This window comes from Schistocerca nitens, chromosome 12 (assembly GCF_023898315.1).
Source record: "Schistocerca nitens isolate TAMUIC-IGC-003100 chromosome 12, iqSchNite1.1, whole genome shotgun sequence".
Classification (NCBI taxonomy): domain Eukaryota; kingdom Metazoa; phylum Arthropoda; class Insecta; order Orthoptera; family Acrididae; genus Schistocerca; species Schistocerca nitens.
Window position 1 is genome coordinate 17,987,233 of NC_064625.1, and position 17,575 is coordinate 18,004,807.

Genomic DNA, 17,575 nt, shown 5'->3' on the forward strand with positions numbered 1-17,575 from the left:
CGTAGAGGGAGACCAAGAGATGAATACACCAAGCAGCTTCAGAAAGATGTAGGTTGCAGTAGGTACTGGGAGATGAAGAAGCTTGCACAGGATAGAGTAGCATGGAGAGCTGCATCAACCCAGTCTCAGGACTGAAGACAACAACAACAACAACAACAACAACAACAACAAGATGAATGTGTAGAAAACACTGAAAAGAATAAGAGGCAGGATGATAGGACATGTTAATACATTAAGAAGTAAGTTTAACGGTATTTTTAGGGGATGTCGAGGGTAAAAATGGTAAGGGAAAACTGATACTGGAATATATCCAACTAATAACTGAGGATGTTGGGTGCATCTGCTGCTCTGACATTAAGAGGCTGGCACAGGAGAGCAATGATGGGGGGAAAAAAAGACTATGAGCACTATGGGACTTAACTTCTAAGGTCATCAGTCCCCTAGAACTTAGAACTACTTCAACCTAACTAACCTAAGCACATCACACACATCCACGCCCGAAGCAGGATTCGAACCTGCGACGTAGCAGTCGCGCGGTTGTGGTTCCAGACTGTAGCGCCTAGAACCGCTCTGCCACCCCGGCCGGCGATGGGCAAACAATATCAAAATTTTTTCACAATATATTGATATACATGCCGATATCTAAATTATCAATATATCGATTAATCAATATCAAATACTGAGTATTGAAAGTGATATTCTTTTTGTCTGTCTTTTATAGACTCGGAGGTACTGTAGTTCTAACACATTTAGTGACAGCACTGTTTGAGAATGCTGGAAATTACCAATCCTCACTCCCAACTACGATGCAGAATGTGCACTCTCCTTACCCCACGAGTGCTTGGAACAAGAAAAGATAGACACACTGTAAAAGTAATGTAGACTTGGCACAAAAGTCACACATGTTACTGCACTGGGAATTAATGGGAAATGGACCCTTTCTGTCTAAAATTTTCATGGTAAGTACAGTAATACATGTGCAGAACACCTATCAGAGCTGTTTCATTCCCAAGAGTTGTCACGCGTGAAGATGAGCCAAAAATATCTGTATTTCACAATATATCCTACACCTGTAAACTAATTTACTTTCTTTAAGAAAACCAGTCTTTCTTCACCCTCCACGTACAACAATCAGAGGATCCCTTGCCCAACAGGTGCCTTAAGGACCCCACTTTGGCTCGAATTATGCATGATGTACGGTTGTGAGTAACCCAAGTTTCATACAAATAGAATATAAACCGCATGTCACTTTAACTACACAGTGAATTTATTGTCCCCAAAAATTTTATTCTCGAAGTTGCTATGTCGTCGTGATCAAGTAAAAATTGTCTACCGTCATTTCGATACTTGTATTTCAATCCTATATCATTTAATATGTCTCTCACTGACCTAACAGATCTAAAAAATTTATTTTTGCAACTAATTTTTTTCTCAATTTTTCTGATATTGGGTACTCGGCATTGTCATAAAATTCACGGACTGTCCATATGATGGCTTTATCAAAGTTGTTTAGTTTTGTTAAAGAACTGTAACTAGACAACTACAGATGCTCAGCATTTTCGAATATTAGAGACAGAGCATTAAACAAGACTAGGCACAAGTGAACATTAGCACACTTTCAGCTACATGACAGAGCTGTAGTCTGCTACAGTCGTCATGACATGGGGTGTATGAAATTATGTGGTGGCACAATGGAACATACTGTGCAGAATGTTGTTACGTAAAACAGAATAAATCGTAAAATTTAAACTGTACTCTTAGGTGCCTGCATAACGTAGCCATTGAGTAAGAGGATCAATGTTATGTTAATATATAAAACTTTTGACTCTATTATTAATGAACATTCACCAACCTATCTTCTCCCATGATTTAATTGCAAACACTGATCCACCTAACTGCTCTCAAATTTTAATTAAAAACATTGATCCACCTATTTCTCCCATGATTCAACTAAACAACATTGATCCATTTATGATGTTTATCAAAAACTATTTTCTTTTGCCCTATCTGACACACATTCATCATGTTCCCTTCCCATCTTTCGCAGTGCACACGGCTACCAACAGCAACATGCAACAGAAAAGCCACCAATACCACAAGTGAATTTTTGCTCTGCGCGCGCGCGCGTATGTGTGTGTGTGTGTGTGTGTGTGTGTGTGTGTGTGTGTGGGGGGGGGGGGGGGGGGGGGGAATTATTCGTATCCTGGTCTACGGTTGAGCTACTGAGTTATACAGGCTAACTGTTCTTTTTTTTTTTTTTTTTTTTTTTTTTGCAGTTTCAGTGTTCCAGAGTGTTGCATCTTGAACAGTGTTGTTGTTGTTCTCATTACTGAACTTTCAGTTAGTCCCCACCCAAAAACCCCCCTTTTATCCACATGACTGTCCCGCTATCATCATTGTGTTCAGTTAGTGTCTGGATTTGCGTGGAATTTGTGTCTTTAGAGGTGTTATGAACAATGTTTTGGTCGACACGTTTGATACAGCAGAGGAAAAAGCATGGGAAGAGTTTACAAAAAAACTTGAAGAAGATGTGAGCAGCAATAAGAAAATGTTCTATAAAATGATGAAAAATAAAAGGAAGGCTTCTGAAGTACCAGTAAAGATGGAAACAGAGGACGGTACTGTGATTGAAGATCCAGGGAATATGAAAGATCTCTGGAAAGAAGATTTTAAGAAACTGTTAAATGCTGTGGAGCAGGTACATGAGGAAACAACAAATAATGGAGAAATTGAGAGAAGTTGGGAAGAAGAATTAGGACAAATTACACTGGAAGAAATGGAAATAGCTGTGAAGAAGATGGATGAGGGGAAAGCCCCAGGACCTGATGAAGTATCCGTGGACATGATATGAGCAGCAGTCCAGTGGGAATGCAGTGGCTGCATAGGGTACTATCAAGTGTATGGAGAAATAGTACAATACCTGACGATTGGAGAAGGGGAGACATTGTTCCCATCTTCAAAAAGGGCAATAAAAGACTTTGTAAAAACTACAGGGGAATAACCCTTATGAGTCATACAGCCAAGATTTTTGAAAGAATTTTACTAAATCGAATAAGTGAAAAGATAGAAAAGGAGTTGAGTGAAGAACAGCATGGGTTTAGGAAAGATAGAAGCACGATCGACCTGATATTTCCTATCCATCAACCGTGAAAAAAAGTTGAGAGTATAACAAAAGGGTGATAATGGTTTTTATAGACATAGAAAAGGCATAAGACTCAGTTAACAGGGAAAGACTCTGGGAAGAAATGAAGAAGATAGATATAGAAGATGGATACATAAATGTAATAAAGACAATGTACAGGTGACACAATTGTAGAATTCGAACACCATAGGGGAACTCTGAATACTTCGAAATAAGACAAGGACTTAAGCAAGGAAGTATTCTATCTCCTGCACTTTTTAATGTTGTGATGGAGGGAATGAATAGGGCAATTAAAGATACAGTAAAACAAAAAGACAAAAAGATGATTTTTGAAGATGATATGGTAATATGGGGTGATAAAGATGTAGATGTACAGTTACAACTTGATGTGTGGAAGGAAATAATGTAAAGGTATGGATTAAAAATAAATGAAGATAAGAGTGAAGTAATGGTATTTGGAAGAGAGAAAGGGATCAACTAGGGATGGAAGAATAACTAACAAAATTAATAGGAGGTTACAGAAGGGAGGCACAATTTCTACCAAACAATAAAACACCTGATTTGGAATAAGGAAGTTTCAGAAAAAGCAAAACTCCTTATGTATAAGAATTATTATTTCCCTATCGTCACCTATGGTGGAGAAAGATGGACAATGACAGAAAGGGACTGGAGCAGACTGCAAGCAGAGGAAATGAAATTTCTCAGAGCAGTTAAGGGAAAAACAAGAATGGACACAGTAAGGAATGTAGAGATTAGAAAGGACCTTAAACAAGAAGAAGAAAAAAAACTAGATAAGATGGTATGGGCATGTTAAGAGGATGCATGGGCAGAGACTCCCCAAAATTATGGAAGAACTAAAGGTGGATGGGAAAAAACATAGAGGGCGCGCAAGAACACTGTGGAAAATGGGAGTGAGAATATCTGTGGAAAGGAGAGGTGTGACCTGGCAGCAAGTGGAGGAAGAAAAGTGGTGGGAGGACCTAGCCAAATGGAGAGGACTCGTCAGCACCCAGACCCGGCAGTAGCTGGAGCGGGATCCGGATACAGAGATGAACAATGTTTTGGTCTACATGTTTGATACGCTCGAAATTGGGGTTTTTGGCAGGGCGACGATGTCATTGGTCAAAGAAGACATGTGGTATTCCAGTCTCCAGCAATCCCAAATAAAGATATACTCTTGCGCATTGTTCTAAAAATTGAGTCGAGTCACGATGAAGGAAGCTGAGAATTAGGTGGGAAGTTAAAGTGTACTTACAGTGTCAGCTTTTCTGTTGCATGCTGCTGTTGTACTGACTGATTAATTGAGAGGGTTTATGGGACCAAATGGCAAAGTCACCAGCCCCACGATTCCAAAGTTACTCACCGAAGAGAGAGGGTCCACTAAAAGTGGACAGATCCAGTCGGAGGAGTCAAATTATAAAACAAGGAAGTTAAAACATACATAACAAAAGGCATAAAAGGCTAGACCAAACCAAAAACTGGAGAAAGAAGAGGAGTGTTTTCTACGGTGGATTGGTCATGAGGTCCCAGAGTGATAAAACATGAAGAGAGGCCCCAACCATAACCACCCTGCCCCTGCTCCAAGAGTAAAGCAAAACCTTATAACTGAAAATAAAAACCATCCATGAATCATCTGCTAATATTAAAACTACGGAATCTGGAAGACTATACTTAGCACAAGGGGCCAAAAGAATGAGACATTCCTCCAATATGTGGGATACCATCAGTCTGGCTCCACAACCACATTGTGGGGGTGGTTTACTACACAGAAAGAAACGATGGGTGAGCCTGGTATAACCAACACGTAGATGACATAAAACAGTGGATTCCTTCCGAGAAGCAAGGAAAAGCTCTAAACTGCAGTAGTCACCTTGATTGTGTGAAGTTTGTTACTGAGAGCAGCACACCAGATGTCATTCCACTTTTGTGCAAAAAGGGATGTGACACAGATCCGCATAACCGCAGCTGGAGTCACGAAAGGAATGGCTTCTCTAGCCAAACAGTCAGCCAGTTCATTCCCTGGGATACCCACATGACTTGGGACCCAGAGAAAGACAACTGAGCAGGCAGCATTGCCATGGATAGCAAAGACCAAAGAATGACGAGAGTAACATTTGTAGATTGCCTGCAGGCTGCTCATTGAGTTGATACATATTAAAACACTGTGAAAGGCAGTCTGAGTAACAAAATGGAGGGCCTTGGTAATGGCTAGTAGCTCTGCTGTGAACACACTACCTGATCCCAGCAATAAACGGTGTTCTAAGCCAGTAGAATACGTTAAAGTATATCCTGCTTTATGAATCATCTCAGAACTGCCAGTGTAGAAGATAGTAGCATCCTGGAACTCTGCAAGGATGGAATGTGCAAGATGCCGGAAGACCATACGGATGACAGACCTTAGGACCCTGAAATAGGTCGGTCCTAATCCATGGTCTAGGCACTATCCAAGGGGAGGGGGTATGAGAGGAAATACACAGGGTGCATTCCAGTGAGTGGAGATAGAGATTCTTACAAACGGAAGTAAGACGCATAGCAACCGGCAATCCCACCCATGGGGAGCAACCAGGAGGGAGATGCCCCTCGCTTGCAAAGAGGACAGGGTACACAGGATGACCAGGCAATCTGAAAATGGCAATTGCGTAAGAAACCAGGAGTTCGCTGCATCGTATTTGTAGAGGGGAATCTCCACATCTTCAAGGAGACTGTCAACAGGACTAGTGCGAACGTTACCAATGGCCAGATACACCCCACAGTTGTGAACAGGATCAAGTATTTTCAAAGTGGAAGGAGCCACTAAGCCATAAACCTGACTTCCATAATTCAATCTGGACAAGCCAGAGCACAGTGAAGATGGAGAAGAGTGGCACGGTCTGCACCCCAAGACGTGTGGGCCAGGAAGTGGAGGGCATTAAGCTTCTGCATGCATGTAGTCTTCAGGTGGCAAATATGGGGCAGCCGTGTCAGCTTTTTATCAAAAATATGACCTAAGAAATTTGACTGTGCTACAATTTGTGGGAGCTGGTTGCCTAAATAAAGTTCTGGATTGGGGTGTACTATGGGTTGACAGCAAAAAATGCATTGAGGGAGAAAACTGGAAGCCGTGGGAGACAGCCCACACGTGGGTCCATCGGACCACACCTTGGTGCCGGCACTCAGCAGACGCTACCGAGTGGGAGCTGCACCAGATGCAAATTCGTCGACATACAATGTCGGGGTAACCAGGGGCACAACAGAGGTTACGAGCCCATTGACGGCTGCGAGGAAGAGCGTGATGCTTAATACAGAACCCTGTAGGATACTGTTCTCCTGAATCTGAGGGGTGCTGAGTGAAGTGCAACTTGAGCCTGAAAGAGCTGGTGGAATAAAAACTTGTGAATAAAAATCGAAAGAGGATCACGAAAGCCACAGTCACGGAGGGTAACTAAAACACGTTAGCACCAAGTCGTGTCGTATGCCTTATGTAGGTCAAAGAAGACCGTGACAAGGTGCCGGAGGTTACTACAAGATTGCACTTTCCAATCTGAGTAAATGGTCGGATGGAAATCATCCTTCACAGAAGCCACACTGATACAGGTACAAAAGGCCCCAATATTTGAGTACCCAACATAATCGGAAGCTAACCATGCTCTCAAGAAGTTCATCAGGGTAATCAGGCTGCAGCTGTTTAGAGACGCTGGGTTCTTCCCAGGCTTAAGGATGGGATAACTATACTGTCTCGCTGTTGAGAGGGGGAACGCACCCGTGAGCCAAATGCGGTTGAAGACCCTGAGTAGATGCTGACTCCATGTAATGTCCAAGTGTTGGATCATCTAGTCGTGGATGGAATCCGGGCCTGGGGTTGTGTCACATGAAGAGGTAAGAACCTGCAAAAATTCCCATTTAGTGAAGGGTTCATTATAGGGTTCAGCTTTTTGAGGGTTGAAACAGAGGGGGCTCTGTTTAACTCTGTGTTTCTGCCAGAGAAAGGTAGCAGGATAGAAAGAGGATACCAATGATGTCGTGAGATGTTCTGCACGGACCAACGGATCAGTAGACAGAGTACCATGGAGATATGGGCCTGGATAGTCGACTGTCGCAGGTGGCCAAGAAAGCTACAGAGCTGGGACCAAATCTGTGATGAAGAGGCATACACCCACAGGGAGGAAACAAATCGCTCCCAGCATTCCTTTTTACTCTGCTTCATAAGGTAACGAGCCTTAGCTAGGAGACACTTAAAAGAGAGGAGGTTGGTCGGTGCAGCACCTCTCAGCGGTCCTGGACAGCAACATCCTGGTCCATCACGGTAGTGGCAAATGATGAGGGGGACCTGTGGATAGGGGGACAGCAGTGCCAGCAGCATGAAGAATAGGGGCAGAGATGCACTGCACGACCCCATCAATGCAGTTCGAGAGAGGGGTGTCTAAGTGCACAGCAGACTTATATAAAGGCCAACTGGACCTGCAGAATGCCCAATGTGAGGGGCCTGTCTACCCGAAGGCAGCAGGGGAATGATAGAATCACCAGAAGTGGTCACTGTCACAAAGATCATCATGGGGTGACCAATGCAGGGAAGCCACAAGAGCAGGGGAAGAGTTACGGTGCCAAAGTGAGTAGGGGAACCATCACTGAAGAGAGTCTGTAATAAGTTGGCCAAGTAGAAGACTGCTACCCATTGAAGTGGCACTCCCCCACAGGGGTAGTGTGCACTGAAGTCCCCAAGGAGGAGATATGGGGGTGAGAGTTGCTGTATTAAGGTACACAGTTCAACGTAAGGAAGTGACCTACCTGGAGGGAGGTAGACATTGTAAACGATGATTGTCAGAGTTGTCTGCACTCTAACCTCTATTGCTTCTAGGTTGGTGTGAAGAGAATCCAGTCACTAATGACTTCGGCACGAACCACAGTGTAGACCCTACCAGACTATCACAGTTCCAACAGAATGCCCAATAATCACAAAATGTCGGGAGTGGTCATAATGAAAGTGCATTTCTTGAAGAGCAAGACAAAACGAAGAGTAGGTTAGATTAGATTAGATTAGATTAATAGTAGTTCCATGGATCATGAATACGATATTTCGTAATGATGTGGAACGAGTCGAATTTTCCAATACATGACATAATTAGGTTAATTTAACAACATACTTAAGTTAATATAACAACTTTATTTTATTGTGTTTTTTTGTTTTTCTTTATTTTTTATTTTTATTTTTTAATTTTTTTATATATATTTTTTTAAAATTTATATCTAAAAATTCCTCTATGGAGTAGAAGGAGTTGTCATTCAGAAATTCTTTTAATTTCTTCTTAAATACTTGTTGGTTATCTGTCAGACTTTTGATACTATTTGGTAAGTGACCAAAGACTTTAGTGCCAGTATAATTCACCCCTTTCTGTGCCAAAGTTAGATTTAATCTTGAATAGTGAAGATCATCCTTTCTCATAGTATTGTAGTTATGCACACTGCTATTACTTTTGAATTGGGTTTGGTTGTTAATAACAAATTTCATAAGAGAGTATATATACTGAGAAGCTACTGTGAATATCCCTAGATCCTTAAATAAATGTCTGCAGGATGATCTTGGGTGGACTCCAGCTATTATTCTGATTACACGCTTTTGTGCAATAAATACTTTATTCCTCAGTGATGAATTACCCCAAAATATGATGCCATATGAAAGCAATGAGTGAAAATAGGCGTAGTAAGCTATTTTACTAAGATGTTTATCACCAAAATTTGCAATGACCCTTATTGCATAAGTAGCTGAACTCAAACGTTTCAGCAGATCACCAATGTGTTTCTTCCAATTTAATCTCTCATCAATGGACACACCTAAAAATTTGGAATATTCTACCTTAGCTATATGCTTCTGATTAAGGTCTATATTTATTAATGGCGTCATACCATTCACTGCACGGAACTGTATGTACTGTGTCTTATCAAAATTCAGTGAGAGTCCGTTTACAAGGAACCACTTAGTAATTTTCTGAAAGACAGTATTGACAATTTCATCAGTTAATTCTTGTTTGTCAGGTGTGATTACTATACTTGTATCATCAGCAAAGAGAACTAACTTTGCCTCTTCATGAATATAGAATGGCAAGTCATTAATATATAATAAGAACAACAAAGGACCCAAGACTGACCCTTGTGGAACCCCATTCTTGATAGTTCCCCAGTTTGAGGAATGTGCTGATCTTTGCATGTTACGAGAACTACTTATTTCTACTTTCTGCACTCTTCCAGTTAGGTACGAATTAAACCATTTGTGCACTGTCCCACTCATGCCACAATACTTGAGCTTGTCTAGCAGAATTTCATGATTTACACAATCAAAAGCCTTTGAGAGATCACAAAAAATCCCAATGGGTGGTGTTCGGTTATTCAGATCATTCAAAATTTGACTGGTGAAAGCATATATGGCATTTTCTGTTGAAAAACCTTTCTGGAAACCAAACTGACATTTTGTTAGTACTTCATTTTTACAGATATGTGAAGCTACTCTTGAATACATTACTTTCTCAAAAATTTTGGATAAAGCTGTTAGAAGGGAGATTGGACGGTAATTGTTGACATCAGATCTATCCCCCTTTTTATGCAAAGGTATAACAATAGCATATTTCAGTCTATCAGGGAAAATGCCCTGTTCCAGAGAGCTGTTACACAGGTGGCTGAGAATCTTACTTATCTGTTGAGAACAAGCTTTTAGTATTTTGCTGGAAATGCCATCAATTCCATGTGAGTTTTTGCTTTTAAGCAAGTTTATTATTTTCCTAATTTCAGAGGGAGAAGTGGGTGAGATTTCAATTGTATCAAATTGCATAGGTATGGCCTCTTCCATTAACAGCCTAGCATCTTCTAATGAACACCTGGATCCTACTATATCCACAACATTTAGAAAATGATTATTAAAAATATTTTCAACTTCTGACTTTTTGTTCGTAAAGTTTTCATTCAATTTGATGGTAATACTGTCTTCCTCTGCTCTTGGTTGACCTGTTTCTCTTTTAATAATATTCCAAATTGTTTTAATTTTATTATCAGAGTTGCTGATTTCAGACATGATACACATACTCCTGGATTTTTTAATAACTTTTCTTAATATAACACAGTAGTTTTTATAATTTTTGATAGTTTCTGGGTAACTACTCTTTCTTGCTGTCAGATACATTTCCCTTTTCCGGTTACAAGATATTTTTATACCCTTAGTAAGCCATGGTTTGTTACAAGGTTTCTTACGAGTATATTTAACTATTTTCTTGGGGACGCAGTTTTCAAATGCATTTACAAAAATGTCATGAAATAAATTATATTTTAAATTGGCATCAGGTTCACGGTACACCTCATCCAAGTCTAACTGCTGTAGGCTTTCCCTGAAATTTGCAATTGTTAAATCGTTGACTGAACGTACTACTTTGGAGGACTGTTTAGTATTGCTGAATGGAGCTATGTCATATATTGTAACTAGCTGTGCACCATGATCAGAAAGACCATTCTCAACAGGCTGAGCATTTATCTGGTTAAACTTATCTTGGTCTATAAAGAAGTTATCTATCAGTGAGCTGCTATCCTTTACCACCCGAGTAGGAAAATCAATAACGGGTGTCAAATTGAAAGAACCGAGTAATACTTCAAGGTCATTTTTCCTATTACCCTCTTTCAGAGAATCTACATTGAAGTCCCCACAAATAATAATTTGCTTCCCCCTGTCTGACAGATAGCTCAACAAGGAGTCCAAATTTTTCAGAAATAGATGAAAATTTCCTGATGGGGACCTATATACAGTTACAATTATAAATGTGCCTTTATTTAATTTAAGCTCACAGGCACATGCTTCTATATGTTTCTCTACACAAAACTTTTTTGTTTCTATACTTTTTGCACAATGATAACTTTTGACATATATGGCAACTCCTCCTTTCTCCATATTTTTTCTCATTACATGTGCAGAGAGCTTATATCCACTTACATTTACCTTATCCATATCAGTAACAATGTGATGCTCAGACAGGCATAGTATATCTATTTCATTCTCAGCTTCTAAATCTTCTAAACAAACCAGAAGCTCATCTACTTTATTCTTTAAACTCCCAATATTTTGATGAAATATACTTACATTATTTTTAATTATACTTTTATGAGAACCTTTCCTTATTCTAACATTTGCAGTACTCTCCTGTCTGAGTTTCTCATTGTGCTTAGGCCTAGTTCCTATACCAGTGGGAGGAAACAAGGTGCAGTATTTCCAGAAGGTGACAATAGCATCCATTGCAATTCCACTGGATTATCGTGCGGTGAGAGTCCACATAAGACAAAGAAGCCAAGGGGAGGTCATGTCACTTGGTCGATGGTCGTCCCCAATGAAGATGGATGACATCCATAAAAACTGGATCTGATTTGGGACACGGAGGAGGGAGCGAAGCCTCCCGGGAAGCCTTGTCTTTTGACTTGCGCTGCTTCTTATTCTCCCTCGGAGAGAGGGAGGAGGTGATATCAGTAAAAAATAGGTGACAGTGACGTCCGGATCAGACAAGAGAGTGAGTGGCTTTAGGGTCCTCTGAGCACAGATCTCTTGTCTAACCTGAGCATGCAAGCATCCTATCCTGAGAACGCGAGGGACGGATGTTCCGAGAAGGAGTCCCATCCCTAGCACTAGCCACAGAAGAGGATGGTCTTCCCTGGCTGACGGGGAGGAAGAGGAGTGACTCCTGGAGGGGAAGGGATGGGAGCCGCCGAGGGTGAGAAAAGGGAAGGGGATAGGATGGGGGAAAGGGGGAGGGGTACGGAGGGGAAGACATAACTGAGGCACAGGTAGAGGAGAGATTTACAGAGTGAAGTCTGCCAAACTTCTTCCAGCCCTCAAAGAAGCTCAGTTGGTCAAGGACCTTTATTTCCTTAATTCTTTTTACCTTCATGTACACTGGACAGTCCAGTGAGCGGGGAGAATGGAGACCAGAGCAGTTAACACAGTTAGGCGATGGGGTGTAAGGCTTCCCCACATGAAATGGACGGCCAGTCACCACAGAAGGGAGTGGCATCACAGCACAAGAACATGTGGCCGAACTTGAGACAACGGAAGCAATGTACAGTTTCATGTTACATCTGTACACCATTACCTTGACCTTCTCGGGCAGGGTATCCTCCCCTCAAATGCCAGAATGAATGTGCCAGTGTCCACACGACTGTCTTTAGAGCCTTTCTGGACATGTCAGATGAAATGAATGCCGCGCCATTCTAAATTAGCTCCAAGTTCATCACCGGACTGGAGGAGAAAGGCCCTATGGAAAATTACACCCTGTGTCATATTGAGTGTTGAGTGACTTGTGATGAACAACAGTCAGGGGGATGTCTCCTAAACGGTCGCATGCAGAGGGGAGGGGGGGGGGCTGGCTGATTGGCAGAAGTTGTTTTCATAAGGAGAGAGCCATATCCCATCTTGTTTAACGACTCAACTTCACCGAACTTGTCGTAAATATGTCCCACAAAGAAAACTGGTTTGGTGGCAGCAAAAGTCTTCCAGTCGGTCCTTGTACAGGCCAGGATCTGTGGAAAGGGTTTCGCCCCAAGCCGGCGGGCCTGGTCCTCCTTCCAGGGGTTAGCCAAGGAGGGTACGGCTGGAAAGGCAGAAAGAGGAATTGACACAAAACTACATCGAGGAAGAGACACGGCCTCAGAAGAGTGACCAGAGAGTCTAACACGTTTCATGTGCCAGCAGTGTGATCCCTGTGGTGTCAATGGGCTCAGTCAAATGGGTACATAACAGTTCCATCACACAGAATGGCTACCAAGCTGGTGACCTAAGGGTGTGAAAGGGCTGTGGCGGAGAGTGAGGGGAAGGGGGGAAGAGGAAGAGGAGGAGGAGGAGGAGGAGGAGGAGGAGGAGGAGGAGGAGGAGGAGGACGGGGCGGGGCGGGGGGGGGGGGGGCAGGGAGACATTAAGAGAGGGAGTTCTTCCCCATCTGGCTCACTTCAGATTTCAAAATTAGAGATGGATGTCACACCCCTGAGGGGGACCAAAAAACAAAAGCCAAAGAGGAGAAGGAAAAGTACCCAACGAAAACCGCAAGACAAAGTAAAGTTACGAGGATAGCCGGGCTGACAAAGAAGAACACAAAGATGAGGAAAGGAAAGCGCAAAGGGAAAGGAAGGAGGACAGGGGAGGAGTAGGAAGGTAAAGCAGCCCGGAAAAGAATAAAGGCTGCAACAGCTTGGGGACCTGTGCGTGCCACGCACGTACCCACGAAACAGCTGTGGACCCCCTGGGGGGCTGCTGGTACTGGTCGGTGCAACGTATCATGGGAAGTCAATGAGACAAATCACGAGTTAAATGTAGGTGGCCAATGAGAGTCTTGTTCAAGACTTATTATGGTTTGTAAATAAAGTTAGCTGGTATTTTGTTCTATTAGTTTCGAATTTAACCACATCATATGAATTATAAGCACTATTGGAGGTAAGACACACAAATAGTTGATATTAAAATAAGTAAGTAACATTAAAATTCATAATTAGCAAATCACTAAAATTATTTTGCAACTCTCCATATCAAAAATAAATGTAATCAATTCATATCTTCTGGTGAGAGAAGTCATTAGATTCACCGATGCTCACTGGGTACCTTATACTATCACCCAAGCGATTATAATGAGCGTCAAGAAATTGCCAATATCAACACGCAACGCAAAAGCTGCCGACACAATTAAGTGTAATTTAGTGAGACAAAAACAGTGATAGAAAGGTGTGTTCCTTCCAGCACTTATTTCTTGTTTGTTAAGTAATGCAATATTACTAAGTTATGCACATCACAGTTCATATTCCAATAAAGCTTTATCAGTTTTACCGAAGGCTAAGGTTCAGTTTCAGGTGTTATACCTACAAGGTTATCCACCAGATAGATTACCAATGTCTTCGCGTATGTCCATAGTGGATGTATATCTCATATAAAGAACACATCTAAAGATGTATACCAGCTAAAATTACGTGACTGTCATAAAATAATGCTATTCTAAGAATCTTATGTACAAGGCTGAAGTGATCTGTGGACACAAAATACCTTGAGTGAAGCAATAACAATATAAAACACCTCCCATGCACATATGTAGACATGTAAATTAATTGCACATTTCCTTGCAGTTACACTTTACAATTTATATATCTTGCTATTCTGGGGTCTTAAGTATGTAGCACTAATAAAGACAGACAGAAAAAAAGTCCAAGAGCTGCACAATTTCCCATGGGTCCATCTGGTCAGTGATTTCATCACAAAGCTCAGTCAGTCGTAGTGAGACACACTACAACTGGCGTTATGCATCGCATTGAGGCATACTGTTACAATTAGACATTGCAGATCCTTGTAAGCCTCTAGCAACTTATTACTTCCATATACATAAAACAGAATTATTGTAAAAGTGAATCATAATAATATAATTTTATTTATTATTTTATTTATGTTATATACATTCTGGGGGGCCATGGTACTTGGTCATGGAATGCGTCGAAACATAGTTTGCAGCTATGCCGATTAGGAAACTTATAATCAAAGAATTAACAAAACATGAAAAAAGAGTATTTGAATATATAACACATCATACACAAAGAAATGTCTCAACTACTCCAGGAAACTCTTGTACAGTAACTTATAGAGGTGTCTGCTACAAGGGAACCTTTCCTCTTGAATATGAATAGTTGTGGTTTAATAAATTATTTTTTTTCCTGTTCTGCTGGATGTATGTTGGCAATGAACCTTTCTGAATAGTGCAGACCTTTCTGTACAATGCTTAAGAAAGTGTTAACAAGTGTATTATATCATTTTTCCAATTGGTGTCCACTGAACGAATTTTGTAATTTCTCTTGAATGGAGAAAATAAAATGCTTCTTGACCATTGCCCTTCCATCACTTGCAAAAGAAACAATTATGAAAAAGGGGGTGAGGGCAAAAATACAGTGGTACACAATGCACACACAAAGGTAGCTTGTGTAATGTAAACACAAAAATCGAAGTAGAAGGTGGCAACAGCATAATACTGGTCCCACATAAATCTTGGGTCTAGCCAATGATTGATCTGCAGTGTAGCCAGAGGTCTTGGCCAGCCTTTAAGTTGAACTATTTGGATGAGAGATGATGAAGCCACTAAATGTGAATTAGAAGTTGTGGCGAGAGTTTGACCTGTAGCACAGCCCCAGTCCTTGTTTACGGTACTTTAAACATAATCTTTTCTATTTCAATACAAAATCTAAAATGGATAGCTAAAGTGTTATCAGAGGATATATAGATCTCCAATGAGTACCTACACAACTTGTGGTTTCAATTGCCTGTGACTGCAGTCGTGTGTGTGTGTTTGATTTCAATCCGTATATATATCATTTATAACAGGCAGATGCTTGTACACAAACTACTCCACGACTTACAAAGTTTCACAAACCAGCTTTAAATGAGGAATCTAAGAATATATTACAGCCCCCTATGTGTCACTGCTATAGGGCTCAAGAAGTCAAGATCAGGCTAATTACAGCAAGTGTGTACTACATATGCAAGTGGAACATGAAGCCTCCCTATAAAATGGTACAATCAGAACTACCATCTGCCATGCACTTCACAGAAGTTTGCACAGTACAAACATTAATGTTTCCTTATAGTCAGTCATCAATACCATATTCTGCAACATTTATACATAGAATTATGTATTATTTCACCCTCAGACCACCAGATCCGAAGTTATCACTAAATAGTACATCTCATCCTTCATTTCACACAGGTGCTCCTACCAATAATAAAACTAATATTAAACCACAACAAATATAGATATGGGACTAGTTTTGTTTATCTTCCAGGTTTCCGTCTAAATCAATATAATTGGCCTGTCAACAACCAACAGTACTCACATTTTTTTCTGCTTCAGCACTCTCAATGCTTTCTGCTTAACTGAATTTTTTGCTGGTCCTTCTCTCATTTTCTTCATCTGGTCTTTGTATTTCACTAGTTCCTGATCAAGTCGAGCTATTTTCTTTTCAACTGATTCCGCTCTGCTATCAACCTAGAACAATCAATGTAGGATACATAGCGGTAATTTTTCGTCTGCTAACAAAGATTAATAAAACAGGTTAGTTTCATCAAACAAGGGGGTCATACAAGTTTTGCGTTTTTATGTTTTATTGCGGTAAAAGATCTTTAATAAATACGTAATAAACAATAACGGCAACAATAACTTCTAAAGTAAATAACTTACGCCAGCTATACAGTCAGTCAAATTTGGTGGGGGCTCTTTCGGTTTTCCTTTCCCGAACAACCTATTCATTTTTATTTTTTTGGTGTAACGACGAGCGACTACTGTTCTCCAAATAACAACAAAATCCCCCTACAAATGTCACAATTTCCAGATCACAGTCATGCGAATTCAAAGTATTTAGTAACACAGATTTAACTCAAGGATGTTCTGTCAACTACATAGCAATACTAATGATAGAAAATTCGAGTTCTTTCGTACAGTGTACCCATTACTTTTAGATAAATCCAGCCCCTGATGGTAGCGGAAGACTGACACATAGAAATCATTTAATAAATATTTATTCGACGACATCTGAACCAAATTAAGTAGCGCAAGAGAAAGAATGACGATTTTGTATAAAATTTGTAAAAAATACTGAAGTTTTCATTAATCATAAAAATATTGAAAAGAACACGATTTTGCTTTAAAGTATATTGCTTCGGCAATCGTTGAGAAAAAATCGTAATTACAAGTTGTCGGAAATTTAATTCCGAAAACCAGAGATGAGCAGCTGTTACTACTGATATCTCTGACGAATGGTAAATACGTGAGTTTGTTTTGTGTTTTCAGTTTTGCATAGTGAGTGTGGGTGTTGGCACGTGAAACGAGAAATATGACAACTGCTATGAATGCAATGAAGAAAAAAGTAACACAAAATGATCTTAGAAGAATAATGAGCGAACAGAAGCAGAAGCTTCTACAGTCTGTAAAAAAAATTGATTCACCTCTGGCAAAATATCCTTTCTTATATGGTTATGTATAAGATGTATGTTGTAAAGGTCTTTTATACTGTTTCGGTAATATTACACTGCCGTGCCGTCTGTGTAAGTTTAATATGTATGTTTCTTTACGTCACTTAACTTGCCCGTACTCCTCACCCGAAGATCAAACAGTGTCTGGTACTTCAAACAGAAGTTCTATACTCATCCGCGGTTTTGTGCTGTACTGTTATTACACAGTGTTGATTTCTTTTCAAATTCTGAGTTAGTATTTGCAGAGAAGCATTTTCACTTCAAATACGTTAACCGCAGGCACACAATATATTGTGAAGACATATGGAATGTACTCTTAAGTGATGAGGAGGAACGTGGTTGGATATCCAACTGCTTGACCAGATTGCTTATGTTCTTGTCTGCCCTGAGATACGCCCATGAGCTATGTTTTGAGATACAGTCACCATGGCTGATGTAGCCTT

The 17,575-nt window shown here is 40.6% G+C and overlaps 2 protein-coding genes across 2 annotated transcripts in view; one reads left to right on the forward strand and one right to left on the reverse strand.

The window, feature by feature from the left end:
* The window catches only part of LOC126215348 (charged multivesicular body protein 5), a 53,394-nt gene extending 36,859 nt beyond the window's left edge, over nucleotides 1-16,535 (reverse strand). The window contains exons 1-2 of the mRNA XM_049942034.1: nucleotides 16,342-16,535; nucleotides 15,998-16,149 (exon numbers count right to left, since the gene is read on the reverse strand). Of these exons, the coding sequence (XP_049797991.1) occupies nucleotides 15,998-16,149; nucleotides 16,342-16,410 (221 nt within the window). The 5' untranslated portion in view covers nucleotides 16,411-16,535. The remainder of the gene's footprint in view (nucleotides 1-15,997; nucleotides 16,150-16,341) is intronic.
* Nucleotides 16,536-16,947: 412 nt separating this feature from the next.
* LOC126215345 (zinc finger protein 830) overlaps nucleotides 16,948-17,575 on the forward strand; it is a 54,262-nt gene continuing 53,634 nt past the window's right edge. Inside the window, exon 1 of the mRNA XM_049942030.1 lies at nucleotides 16,948-17,115. Coding sequence (XP_049797987.1) covers nucleotides 16,994-17,115 — 122 coding nt within the window. The 5' untranslated portion in view covers nucleotides 16,948-16,993. The remainder of the gene's footprint in view (nucleotides 17,116-17,575) is intronic.